This window comes from Dermacentor variabilis, chromosome 6, assembly GCF_050947875.1.
Source record: "Dermacentor variabilis isolate Ectoservices chromosome 6, ASM5094787v1, whole genome shotgun sequence".
Classification (NCBI taxonomy): Eukaryota; Metazoa; Arthropoda; class Arachnida; order Ixodida; family Ixodidae; genus Dermacentor; species Dermacentor variabilis.
This window is the reverse complement of record NC_134573.1, coordinates 139,253,922-139,267,702: the sequence shown is the minus strand read 5'-3', so window position 1 is coordinate 139,267,702 and position 13,781 is coordinate 139,253,922. Positions and strand designations below refer to the sequence as shown.

Below are 13,781 nucleotides of genomic sequence, written 5' to 3'. Positions count from 1 at the left end.
TGTTAGGAGATCGCACTTGGTGTGAACAATGAGTACGTTTCTGTCAGCGCACTTGTCCACTAGACCTTGGAGTCGTGTCGAGACCTGAGGGGGTATTCCGCAAGAGTCCACCTAGTGGACTGTCCATTTCAGTCGCTGCTGATTGGATGCAGCTGTACGAGAGAGGAGAAGAGCGGCCCTAGCCAATCAGCAGCGGCCGAAATGGACAGTCCACTAGGTGGCCTTATACAGAATACCCTCCCTGAATATAGACGATTAACGATGCATATTGCCAAAACAAAAGGTAACAACCCACTTCATCACCTAGACTACAGAATTGACCTACATCGAACGCAATGGAATCAGGCCAATGTGTTCACAGTAGTTTTCACTATAATGACGCACAGCCGTCTTCTCAAAGTGAAAACAATGCAGTGATTGACCTTCGTTTTCTTTTCATTTTTTTTAGATTTGTGAATGAATGAATTCTGGGGTTTTGCGCGCTAAAACCACGATTTGATTACGAGGCGCGCCGCAACGGGGGACTTCAGATTAATTTTGACCACCAGTGAATCTTCAACGTGTCCCCCCAGAGCACTGGACAAGGCCGCTTTTTTTTATTTTTTTTTGCATTTCGCCCCCATCGAAATGCGGCCGCCGAGGCCGGGATTCGATGCCACGACCTCGTGCTTAGCAGCGCTATACCATAGCCGCTAAGCCACGACGGCGGGTCTTAGATTTGTCCGACAAGGTAATCAAGTAAGTACTATGTTCTATCACCATGCTAGTAGCACACGTCCTTGTGGGTTTATTTCTTTTTTCCTTTTTCTTTCTTTCTTTTTAAATGCCTCAGTCCACGCTGTAATGTCTTTCCATTTCATGTGCTCACGCAGTGTGCGGCCATAGCGATTCCTCGTCTGCAATGCTGTCCTGTCCACTATGCAGATCCCGGAGTCTCGTTTGCCGCGGGTACTCCGAAAGTTCGACGTCAGAGCGTGCCGGTGCCACCATGCACGAAGTAGGTGGCGCCAGGCTTGGGGAAGCGCTTGGCGGCCACGGCGTCCTTGAGCGGCTGGTGGTCGTGTCGCACCCAGACGTGGAAGGAGACCAGGAACCAGCCGCTCTCCACGTCGGGCGTCACCATGAGCGCGCTGTTGGGGCACGCGTCTTGGCTGCTGAGAGCGTCCTGCAGGATCTTCACGTACACCATCTGTACAGAAACCAGAAGGCGCCGTTTCGCTGAGCACACGCGGAGGACACTAGTTGCGTGCTAGAACGGATGCATGGACACACTTATATTTCGAGAGGGAGAAAGGGCCATTCTGTAAGTGTCTACCTATAGTGGACGTGTCCATTTCGTCTGCTGCTGAAACGCTGATTGGCTGGGGGGGAGCCTGGCTCCTGTTGACGCGCACTCCAGCACAGCCTATCAGAATTTCAACAGCCGACAAACTGGACATGTCCACTAGGTGCACACTTACAGAATACCTTTCCTGCTCTGAAAATTATTACTGTATGGGGTCAAGCTATTTCCAGTTCCATTTGAAGAATTTTATAATCGCTAACATATGGCATCCAAAACCTAGTTAGTTAGTCTGTCATCAGTTCCTCATCCAGCCAGCGAAGCCAAGTCAAGCCAAGACAGCTAAGCCAAGTCAAGCGCCAAGACAGTCAGTCAATCAGTCAGTCTAGTTTACAGTGTACTAGAATACTCTAGTATACAGAATACTCTAGTATACAGAATACTCTAGTACACTGAAGTCTGGCTATAATTAGTTATAGCTATCTCAATACCAAGTTATCTCGTTCCTGTTTCCTAAAAGTTAACTGCCAAGAAGCCCATATCACAGCCCTCGACAATATCCTCTGTGTCTGTCGTGCATACCTGCACGTCGCCTAAGCCGATGCCGGGTGTGTGGAGACATTGAGGTGCTTCAGAATGCCATTTACCGAACAAGGGTTAAGCCTCACAAATACCACCCACGCTCATTGGCCACATATACACACTGAAGCAGCGTTCGTTAAATTATGGGGTTTTACGTGCCAAAACCACTTTCTGATTATGAGGCACGCCGTAGTGGAGGACTCCGGGAATTTTGACCACCTGGGGTTCTTTAACGTGCACCTAAATCTAAGTACACGGGTGTTTTCGCATTTCGCCCCCATCGAAATGCGGCCGCCGTGGCCGGGATTCGATCCCGCGACCTCGTGCTCAGCAGCCATAGCAACCATAGCCGCTGAGCAGCCATGGCGGGTCAAGCAGCGTTCGTTACCGCGCATTATATTATATGTAACGCATTAAGAGAAACAACTAACCTTTCGTTCGTGCGCTGTGAACCGCTTCTTCCTGCGAAAAAAAAAAAGTTTATGAGTAAAACACGTATAGGACACGGAGAACGCAGAAAGCTTTAACTTCACACGTTGTTCGCATGCATTCACAAGATATGACGTGCAGAATAAAGGTTTACATATCGAGCGTTAACAAATGTGCCCTCGGGTTATTGCAGCACCCGTTGCAATAGCCTACAAATTTGCAGAACTCTCCAACTGGCACCACGTTGTTCGACAAGTGAATTTTATTGTTAGGTACGACCCCTCCCCCCCCCCAGGAGTAAGGAAAGCCCATACATGAGCACGACGCATGGCGCACGTTCTTTATATCTGAACACACCAAGAATATGTGCCTACGGTATACTAGCGATAAAATACTCATTTTTTTTCTTGGCCGACTTGACTGTCCAAAACGCATTGACAGGAAGTTTCCCAAGGGCCCGAACACACTGCTGCCACAGAGCGGATTTCTAGGGTCTTTTCATGCTTACAAACAGAGCTCCCAGAAGATTTCCGGTTAAGCCCTCAAAAACAACGGAAGTTACAATAACCTATAAACTTACAGGACCCTCCAGCTGGCACCAGTTTTTGTTGGGTAGTTGGAGTGTTCGACGATGAACTGTATTGTTAAATACAACAAAAAAGCGCACACATGAGTTCAACGCATGCTGCACGTTCTTTATATCTGAAAACATCCAAGAATATATGTGCCTACAGTATACTATGCGGCAAAATACTTCTTTTTTTTTCTTGGCTAACTGGACTCTCGAAAATGGCCGACCGGTAGTTCTCTCTGGGGTCATAACGCACTGCTGCCACATCGCGGATGAGAAAAGTCTTAACCGCACGCGCACCTTTGCGCCGGTGGGGGCGCTGCGGGAACCACTTCCGGCATCGTCTTCCGCTCCGACGCCGACTTCTTCGTGGCCGAGCCGAACGAGTTCCCGGAGTCCGGGGACTGCTGGTGGTAGCGCATCATCACTTCGCTGAAGCTCAGCTCTGGGGGCGTGTCCTTCGGCTCGGGCGGCAACTGCGGCGTTGCGGAGCCGACAAGCCGCTGCATTGGATTGCCCGCTCAGTGCGGCATGCATCGACGTAGTTGTCAACAGGTGATGCGATTTCGACGCAACCGCCGCATGTTCCTAGCACCCTGTTCTTTTATGCGAAGCATACTAGCCGCACAACCACGCTCTTCCTTGCTGCGCCGCACGCGGCCGCGTAGCTACCATATGACGTCATAACAGCTGCAAAAGCGGAGGCTCAACTCGTGCGCTCGCTTGCGGCCGCGTAGCTACATAGCCGGGTCTCAGCTCGTGCGCTCGCCTGCATGAGTTGTTTCTTCGTCTAGCCGAACCAAATATAGCCAAGCAACAGCAGTTCACCAGGCTAAACAGTGGTTCAACAATTAAATTAAAGGCTTGTATGCTTCGCATCCTGGGCTTAACCTTAGCTAAGCCACAGCCATTTTTTTTATTGTTACCTTTAAACCTAAGAGGAAACTTTAGCTCGGGCCCAACACAGACGCGGCTAATTCAAATACATGTGAAACGCAAAAACTTTTTTTTCTGAGATAACCCCTGGACCGATTTTAATTAAATTTGTTGTATTTGCGAGATAAGTTTAATTCTAGTGACTGTCGGAAGTAGAACTTCGGTTTGGGGCCTGAATTTTGTTATAAATATTTTCGAAAATTTGATAGTTTGAAAAGAAATGGAAACACGACGTTTACAAATTAATAGCTCTCAATCAATAACAGATATCGCGATTCTGTAAACGGCATCCACTAGATCACTGAAAGCGGACAAATTTGATATGTAATTTTATATCTTATGCGAATTTGTTACGTTGTGTACAGGGGTTCTGCAAAAGCTGTATTTCCATATAATTTTTAGATTAATGTGTAACATATCAATTTTGTCCCCTTTAGATGTACTATTAAATACACTTCCTATAATTGTCATATCACTTTTCATTGCTGAGTTACAGAGTTTTAAACTTGATAGTTTTGTTTTCTGAAACTTTTCGATATTTGACACTTTTTAATAAAAAATTGACCACTTAAATCGAAAATTCGAAACCACTAGATTTTAAGCTTTTCTTTAAATGCAACAGACCTCGCCAAATTTGGTGCAGTGGTAGCCGAAAAATACGAATTCTTCTTCTATATGTATTCATATAGAAGCGCCCGAGTTAAAGCTTCCTCTTAAGGTGGCTTAATTCTTACCGACGGACAGACTGCGCTAGGTAGTAGCCAGACATTTAGGACGACAAGAACGTCTTTCTTTGTTTCGTTGGAGTAACATACATCTGTTCAATGAGCCTGCGCGTGGTGACCAGAAATATAAACAACGCTACGCACGCATGTGGGGTACCTGGGAGCGACGATTGCAGTGGTGGTCGTCCGACCACGATGATGATGATAACGATGATGATTTTATGCCAGCCCTCTTGAAATGGGGCGGTGAGAAAGTCACCTAGACTGCTTGATTTAATCAGGTACGCTGCACATGATCCATAGCTGGCATTTTTGGGTACATCTCCTTAATCTTTTTTGTTTGTTTTGTTTTTCCTTCAATATCTACCTTGTACGGCTAGCCATGACTGCAAGAGATCCGGTCATATCTATATTTTCTCTGCTTTTTTTTCCCACCAGTGCTCTAATCGTATCTCGCTTATCTCGACTGCTGACCGGTTGATGCTTCAGTCCACTTTAAACCCAAGTGCTTCTGGAAGGAATACGCTACCTACGGCTCTCTCTGGGCCAATCTCTTCGCATTCCATTGGGATGTGCGGAGTGGCCCTCGGGTTTTTGCTGCAGCATACACATGCCTCATCTACTTCCGAATATTTGCTCCGGCATATCTTTGTCCTTAGGCAACCGGCTCCCGCCTCAAATAAGAAGGCATCGCCCTTTGTGTTACCGCACAGATTTTCCCTTCTAGTTCCTTTCTCCTCATTCTTGTAAATCTCCACGGGCTTTTTGTTTCGATTCTTTGCATCCAACTAACTGTCTCTGTTTCTCTCACTTTCTTTCTGATGTCTCCTAGCTGGTTGTCTATTTGCAGTTTCAATTAACTTGTACTTGGTTGCCAACTTTCTTGAGCTCTTCCTCCATTATGTGTCCCCGCTTTTCAAGTGCATATGCTTCTGCACTTTAGCTGCCCGTTTATTTTCATCCATGTTCCTGAGTCTTCAAAACTAATTTTGCTCTGTGCTTCTCATATTTTAAAAGAGGCCCAACCAATGTGACCCTGCACTGCCTCGCTTCTGGCTTTACCGTGGGCTCCCAAAGTCAGCCGTCCTACGTATCTCTGGTAAATTTCCAGCCCAGACACGATATCAGATCTTAAGCATAGAATAGCATTTATGAACGTTAGCGCTGGTTCCATTACCCCTTTCAAGATTCCACGCACCACCTCATACTCGTTATGGTCCCACAATGCTCTGCGCTTCATTATGGAAGCATTCCGCTTCCCCTTCATTTTCAGATTCTCTTGGTGGGTGCTTGGTTAAGTATTTCCTTCGTTTATGTATACGCCAACGTATTTGTGTTGCTTGACTATGAGTGTGACTTGCTGTTGAACTGACACCCCGTTATTGCTCGTATCTTCATTAAAGATTACATTTCCCGATGTTTCTGTGCTAAACTTGAGGCCCAGATTTGCCGCTGCATTGCCACAGATATTCGCAAGTGTCTGTAAATCTCTTTTATTGACCGCTAGAAGAGCTATGTCGTCAGCATACATCAGTCCAGGGAGCCTCCGTTGCACCATTTGTCCGACGCATGACCACAGGCAGTAGAGAAGGCGACCTCTGGTGGCCTGCAGCCTTGATGCAAGGTGTTCTCGGGAGGTAGATCTGAACCCTTTACCTTAGAAATCTGACCACATTATCTTAGAAATCTGACCACTTTATCCTAGGAATCTGACCACTTTATCTTAGAAACCTGACCACTTTATCTTAAAAATATGACCACTTTATCTTAGAAGTCTGACCACTTTGTCCTAGAAATCTGACCCCTTTATCCTAGAACATTCCTCCCCTCCACCTCGATTCGAGGAAGCGAGCAGCGATGCTGCCTCTCGACAAAAGTGGTCACTGCGCTTCATTGATAGTGAACAGCGATTCCTGATCCAAAATCTTATTGCCAGGCGATCCCGGTGTCCATTGGAACGCACCGGAGTGAATGTCTGTCCCCCTGTTAAACACCATTAAGCGTGTGAGCCGCGTTTAACGCGAACTGCACAACTTAGGCTGTGCAATCATTGATTCTGCAATCTTTGTACGCCCTTCTTCCGATGCTCGTGTCGCCATCTATGCTATGGGACATCGAAGTCAGAGACCGGGCCCGGCAAAGTCGAAGCCGACACGAACTCGGCCTCGCAATACCGAGGCAATTAGCGAGCAAGAATGTTGTATACCTTTTATTTATGCGGCCTTAAAAGGTACACAATATTCTATGGGTTATCTGTCATCGATTCTTTTTTTTACTTCCAATGGTAGGCCAAGTTCTTTAATGTAACATCATATATACCCGCGGCACTCACCGGCCTCCATTCTCAGTGTCGACGCAAAATTAAGCGGGTCAATCCCGGCGCGGACGATTAACGTAATGCGGTTCGTAAATCCGGCCGGTTCTGGAGGTAGCGGAATGAAAGGCCCAGCGTGGGCCAATACCGATCGATACTGCTATCGCATTGCAGTCGATCAGGCTATAGCACGATGACCTACGAGTTTTTTTTTTCCTCGGACACTATACGCTGATCAAAAGCGTTACGTTTTGGGCGAGTTGGTTTTACATGGTTCTTGTTAGACTTTTGCGCGCACAAAGACAGGACGTCGAACGAAGTTGTGTGTCCTTTCTTCGTTCGACGTCCTGTCTTTGTGCGCGCAAAAGTCTAATTAAAAAACCAGCACGCGCTGCTTCGACACGCACCGAGTACTTCCGCGGCGTTCCCCGGAAGATCCTCTTGAAGAAACCGCTGGACACGCTCCTCCTGGCTCCAGCGTCGCGCGCGGCGTGACGCCGATGACTGCCCTGGCGCGAGCCGCCGTCGCGGGACGTCCGGTTGCGCGCTGCAGAGCTGCCCGTCCGCGCCGAGCTCGGACCTTGCGTCCGGCCGTTGGCCGAGCGGCGCCGCAGGGAGTCCGGGGGGCTGTCCAGCGGGTAGCCGCCGCTCCAGGCGTCCATCCGACTGTCCGGCAGCAGCGGGAACATGATCTCGGTCTCCGGAAACGCGTCTCTGGCGGCGGGTGGCCGACGCTGCAGGAAGTTGCCCAGCGGTCGCTGGCGCAACACCGACCGCGGCGGTGCGCGTCTGCTGCCGCCGGGGTAGGAGCAGCCGGGGCTGTGCGAGTCCTCCTGCGTGGAACGAGCAGGCGTCGCCGCGCAAGGAAAGGACGTGTCTGCGGCACAGGAACTCGCTAGCTCGTTTGGTGCGTACGCGTCGTAATTCATTCGCTGTATGATGTTGAAGTTTGGGCTAGTTGGTATATATAGCAGACTTCATGATGGATAGCGCAGTGGTTCACGCAACACAAGAGTGCGTATGTGTGTGCATGGCCGGAGAACTTTCATATTCCCTGGGAACGGGTTTTCACACACACACACACACACACACACACACACACACACACACACACACACACACACACACACACACACACACACACACACACATATATATATATATATATATATATATATATATATATATATATATATATATATATATATATATATATATGGCAAGTCCACTGGCTGGACTCTTACAGAATACCCCCCTCCCCCTGGTGCAGAGCGGGACAAAGCTGTGCGATAACTGACCACACCCGCCGTGTCGCAGAAAATCCGGCGCCGGCGTCGGCGTCCCGCGTCCAGCGTAAGACATCGCACCGACAAAAAGAATTTCGAACGAAATTCCCAACCACGCGTACTCAACCACTCTACCACCACCAAAGTTGCTCATATATACATTGTCTTTCATTCTTTACAAAGTTATTCCTCGGAATTTTGAGAACGGCAACCCACAAACAAATGTAACACGCTTCAAGTTGGCGCCTTTGTATGAAACAGGCCAACAGGACAGAATGCCACATAATGCTTTGGCGACGGTCTTGTCGGAGATCGGTGGTCGCGAACTCGATCATTACTTGACTTCTTAAACATATTTTGCTCTCACTTTCCAGGTAAGGCGTCATGCTAATTTCGTGTAAGGCGTCATGCTAATCCTGGCGTGCGCCCTTAACAATGGACCTTCCAGGGAATGTCTACGGCTCTAAACTAATGTTAGACCCCAACGGCAGGAGGCGACTTAGCGGCCCGACACTTGCGTGCATGCTGGTCTGTGTTGCCTAATTAAGCTCCTCTCTTGTGCGAAACCACACCGTACCGACCCCGCGCAGTCGATCGACCGTGTCTGACGAATCACAATTTAAAGCAGATCGTAGGCAGAATGCGCGAACGCCTTTCCATTTTCATTGTGAGGCATGGAATCGGCGTAACAGCAAAACATTTACCAGCTGCGAAAGTTACGTAAAAAAAAAAAGAGCCTAGCTGGATTACATTTCTTATCTGATAATCCCAGCTGGGAATGGTAACATTTTCACTTGGCGTCGCATTTTCCTCGGAGGTGACCGCACCATGCTGGCGTCGTTGCGGTAACGGCACGCCGGTGCATCAAAGCGGTGCATGCGAGGAGACATTCGCACGTTTCCTCCTTTTCAAAGGGCGATCAGGGAAGCTTTGTTCTCTGTAACAGAGTCTGCTGGTACGCTGCAAGATAGTTTACACCCAAAATGGTGTAAAGTTGAGGTAGAGACCCGATTTACACTTTATTTTCGCTTTTACGGGTGTAAAGGTGCGAGGTATAGTCCCGATCTACATCTCTTCATTCTTCGCTTTTAAGGGTGTAAATTATTGAACAGTGTGCAGGCGAACCCCAAATAACACCAAGGCATGTGTCGACAGGCTTGCTCAGTCCCATCCGTCTGCGTTCCACCAGTCAAACAAACATGCACCGCTTTTCGCAAGGTGTCCCTTCTACAGCCCGTGCTTCGCGCAAAGAGATTTGCGCAAGCTTTGCGCTCTTTGCACTGAGAGAGAGAGAGAGAGAGAGAACCTTTGTTAGGCGACACGCTTCGCTATGACGGGGAAAAGAAGGAATGGGGTCTAATGATAGACGCTAGAATATACCATTGAGATCATATACGCATGTTTACGGGCAACGTCCCACAGTGTCTGAGGGTACGAGCATTCTTGTATTATTGCGTTAGCTTGCAGCGAAGGATGTGGTTCATATGACGGAACGCTCGGACGGTGCGATTGCTTGCGCATAGCCTCTACAGACAGCACTGAACAATGAGGGCAGGTAAACGAGTTGCATCATGTTTGTTGAGTTACCTCGATAACGTCCGAATCCTGTCCTCGCATGTCGTCGCAGTGCCTTGCATGCATGCTAAAGCCCGCGACGTTGCCGCGGAATGCACTTCCGAATCACGGCTGCGATTGATGAGCCCACATCGCGAAGGATGGAGTTTACAGTACGTGGCGAGAACGGGGCGATGCGCATTCGAACCAGGCGCAACTCGTGCGCGTCGTGTCAGGATATGGAATGGAACGCGCGCGAATGACCACTTATCGCGTGAGAGATTACCTTGTTGTTCGTCGCACGATATGTATATATACATAGAACGTAGCCGCAGCACTCACATTCATGCCCGATGGCAGCAGCTTGGCCTCAGAATCGGCGACCGAGCACAACATATATGTGTCTCTTGGCTCGGCGGCCGTGATCAGAGCACCGCGCTCGGCCTTGCAACGTTGCTCGCGTGCTAAGCCAAGAGAAGCCGCTGCGGGGCTGCTGCGCGAAATCGCGCCCCACGCGCCGCTTGGCTTGATTCGGTGGCTACGGATATGGCTCGACCCACTACGGGGCCTCGGCCCACGGAGGACATGAATCGGGTGGCAGTGTAGGTAAGAAGGGAATAATAGTGATATGTAATTTTGTAATTTAAAAACGATATTAAATTAAATACTAATCGTTGCTATCGATTTTCAGGCTATATTATTTTAAAGTTTGAAGTTTGTGCAGTCGAACAGCCCTGATTGTGAACAATGCCAGATACCTGAAACGCTAGAATACATAATGTGCGATTGTCTAGCATATATGCTGGAGCGAAGAACGTTGGAAAGTTCCCTAGCCAGCGTTGGCAGGCAACCACTGTCGGAGGCCGCTATCTTCGACCCACAGCCTGACACTGCAACCTCAATGCGTGCAACTAAAGTGTTGTTGAAGTTTCTGCAGGACACCAAGCTCGACGAGCGGCTCTAGCAAGACAACTGTCTCGTGTACATAAGCACTCACCACTTCTCTTATCATCATCATCCATCCCAGTACTTTCACTCCCCTTCCCTCTTCCCCACTGCAGAGCAGCACACTAGAGCGCACTAGCTCAGGTCGACCTCTCTGTCTTTCCTGTCAATAAATCCTATTCTATTGAAGTTTGTATTTTTGTGTTCATACTGAGGAAAGTAAAACGATAAAATTAGCACGCGCAGTACCTTTCGCTGTTCTCTCTTTTTTTTCTTCCAAAAGCTTCCAGCGGACAGTAAAAAAGCTCTAATGAGAACCTTAGGAAGGGATAAGGGAGGATGTTGTAAACGCCTTTATGAAAAGGAGAAAAAAGAAAAGAAAATAAACGAAACATTAGATTAATTATGAGAGTGTCCAACAAGAAAGGCGACGTAGGTGAGGACATACTCCTTAGGGCTCACCATGCTTTCCTCATGAGTCATGTCATTTACTTGGACGCGGCCCTCAGTTGGACCAAACCAGAGAGAGAGATAAATTAGACACGCTCATGCGCAAAAGTGTCAAAAGGGTGCTCGGCGTGCCAATCCCGGCTAGCACGGAGAAACTCATGACGTTGGGAGTACACAACTACGGAGTTAATAGAAGCACAAAGATAAGCATAAATGATTAAATTATCAAACTCCGAAGCAGGCAAAAGACTGCAGGATGCGGCAGGCCTCCGTCCTAGCTTCAATCAGGGAGAGACCACGCAAGTTTATATTCAAACAAGGAACAGCTTTATTGTTGACCCCTTTCCAAGAAATGCCCACCCCCAACACAGTAAATGTCGAAGGTTAGCGAGGGCTAGGGCTTTCTTAAAGAACATATCCGGAACGGAGACCTTTGCTGACGCGGCGCGACATGCCAGTGCCAACAAGTTTTCTGTAGCAATAGTCACTGACAAAGGAGAAGCACCTCTCCGCAACTTCGCTGAAGACCTCCTCGGTCGACGTGGCGGAACAGGCTGCTATAGCTCTCGCATTACTTGACACAATACGCACTACGGTGTACACGGACTCCCGAGCAGCCGTTATAGCGTTCGCATCGGGATTGATAGCCACAGAAGCAGCCAGGATTCTGAACGGCCAACCCCCCTCTGACATTATTCATCACATAGTCTAGGTCCCAGCTCACACGGGACCAGATGTATTACCCGGTCACCTGAACCTCAGTGAGATAGCCCACGACCGTGCGCGAGGTTTCATATGCCGCGACGGGATGGTGTCTTGAGTGAGATCGGGAGAGCTTGTCCACAGTGATCCTCTAGTTACTTTTCACGAAATCACATCTCATTACAGAGGTAATAGGCAGAGTTTTACCTTCCCCATCATAAGCTCGACAGATTGCGAGGTGGCACACTCCGCATGCTCCAGACGGGGTCCTACCCCTCTAGGGGCTTTCTGAACATGCTCCACCCCGACATTGATCTACTCTGCCGAGATCGTGCCACTGAATTTCGCTCATTAAATAACATGATCTGGCAGTGCCCTGTGTTACAGGATTTTAAGCGAGAAGAAGACTGGACGAAGGCCATCACAGACCCGAGACAGGACGTCCAGCTCCTGGCTGTCCAGAGGGCCCGTGAACGAGCGGAGAGGCATGGCCTCTCTGTTCCGACATGGGACAAGCCAACGGCTGGTATAGGGACATACCTCGCATGCCCCCTGCCTAGCTCCTCAGGACCCCAATAAAGTCGTTTACTACTAATACTGCAATAAGGAAGGAAATATATTTTTTTTTTCAATTTTCCTGGCCTCGGTTCCACACTCCTCAGGTCGTCTTCGTTCTGGAACTTGTTGGTCCCTTAGATGTACGATTATGTGAGATCTTTCCTATTGGCAGCGAAAGACAGAATCTCCAGATTATTTTTGACCATATATGCCCAAACAACGCAAAACGCCTCTCTTACAATGTATTAAATGGGCTATTACAAGATGACTTATTGGAACTAAAAATAAGCGCTGTCGTAGCAACAGATGCATCACAAACAGAATAAAATCTGTAAATTGAATTTTCTCTTCCGTTCTTTGCCTGGTCCTTCTCTTTAAGACTTCCTGACTACGTACCGGTATCTATAGCTGATTTTCTGGCGGTTCATTGGCTCCACGAAAAGTGAACTCCTCAATCTCAGAAATTGTAATAATAACGGATTCTTTATCTTTATGTTAAGCTCTCACTGAAACTAGTGGCTCACACATTTCACGTACATTTCATTGTTCAATACCTTCTCACTTAACACTAATTAGATTGGTATGGGCGCCTGGTGATAAAGGATTAGTTATCACTGAATTATGGGACAACTTGGCGAGAGCTGCCATTAGTGGTCCAATTCTCCCGATCCTTCCTGTATACGCTTTCATAATTGCCGCTAGGTTCAGGAGACGGGAAATCATGCAAGACTCTTGGAACCTATCAATAACAAATTAAGTGATTACCGACACCTCGTATTTCCTTGGAACAGAAACTTCTGCAGTAATAGAAAAGTTTAAGTCCTGTTGACGAAATTCCGATGTCGAATAGCTGCATTATGTTGTTGTTGTTGTAGCCTGTGATGCGTGTGGCTCCTACACACGATGGGGGATTGGCCAAGAAATTCTGTTATATGCATCTATCTGGTCTGGCGTCCTCCTCCTTGTCCTCATGGTGAAGATGAAACAACAACACTTGCTGTCACGCCGCCGTTTTTACGCATTAAGAAAACACACTTTAGAAGGAAAATTTCATTGTGCTGGATTGAATATAATGATTCCTGATAGTATTCTATCTTTGGGAGCCTCTTCTCTGGGACATTGTCACAGGAATGTTGGTGCAGCTGTTGTGGAGTATATAATTGAGTCAGGACGATTTCCTAGTTAAGTTCTTTTAAAATTTATCTGAATTCATTTCTTTAGCCATTCTAAGTTTCTCAATCGTGATTCTTTTCAGACTCGGATAATCTTTTTTTCCTAAATCACTGGATTCTTGGCCAATACCCCATAGTGGTTGTGAGCCAGTCTCGGAGGTAAAGCAAAGCAAAAGGAAGGAAGGGCGCAAGTATTAATTATTACACACTTGATGTCCTTCCTGATTTTATTTTAACATATAATTCTACGTTATTCAATGCTAATTCCATAGATA

At 47.7% G+C, this 13,781-nt stretch overlaps 1 protein-coding gene across 2 annotated transcripts; it reads right to left on the bottom strand.

The window, feature by feature from the left end:
* Positions 1–605: 605 nt before the first annotated feature.
* LOC142585314 (uncharacterized) lies at positions 606–12,282 on the bottom strand. 2 transcript variants are annotated; one of them, XM_075695994.1, is made up of 5 exons: positions 10,022–12,282; positions 7,247–7,672; positions 3,165–3,340; positions 2,296–2,326; positions 871–1,189 (listed from the first exon to the last, which is right to left on the bottom strand). In XM_075695994.1, exons 1-5 carry the CDS (start codon positions 10,073–10,075, stop codon positions 968–970), a joined length of 909 nt encoding a protein of 302 aa, XP_075552109.1. In that variant the 5' UTR covers positions 10,076–12,282; the 3' UTR covers positions 871–967. The 2 variants fall into 2 exon arrangements, with proteins under 2 accessions (XP_075552108.1, XP_075552109.1); XM_075695993.1 differs by lacking the exon at positions 3,165–3,340 and having other exon boundaries at positions 606–1,189.
* Between the last annotated feature and the right edge of the window lie 1,499 nt (positions 12,283–13,781).

Bases quoted from the DNA above. Each gene is read 5' to 3' on its own strand.
- LOC142585314 (XM_075695993.1), bottom strand. From the start codon at position 10,075: ATGTTGTGCTCGGTCGCCGATTCTGAGGCCAAGCTGCTGCCATCGGGC. The intron at 7,673-10,021 runs GTGAGTGCTGCG...CGTTCCACGCAG, and splicing joins TGCTGCCATCGGGCATGAAT to GAGGACTCGCACAGCCCCGG. The intron at 2,327-7,246 runs GTGCGTGTCGAA...TTTTTTTCGCAG, and splicing joins GAACGCCGCGGAAGTACTCG to GAAGAAGCGGTTCACAGCGC.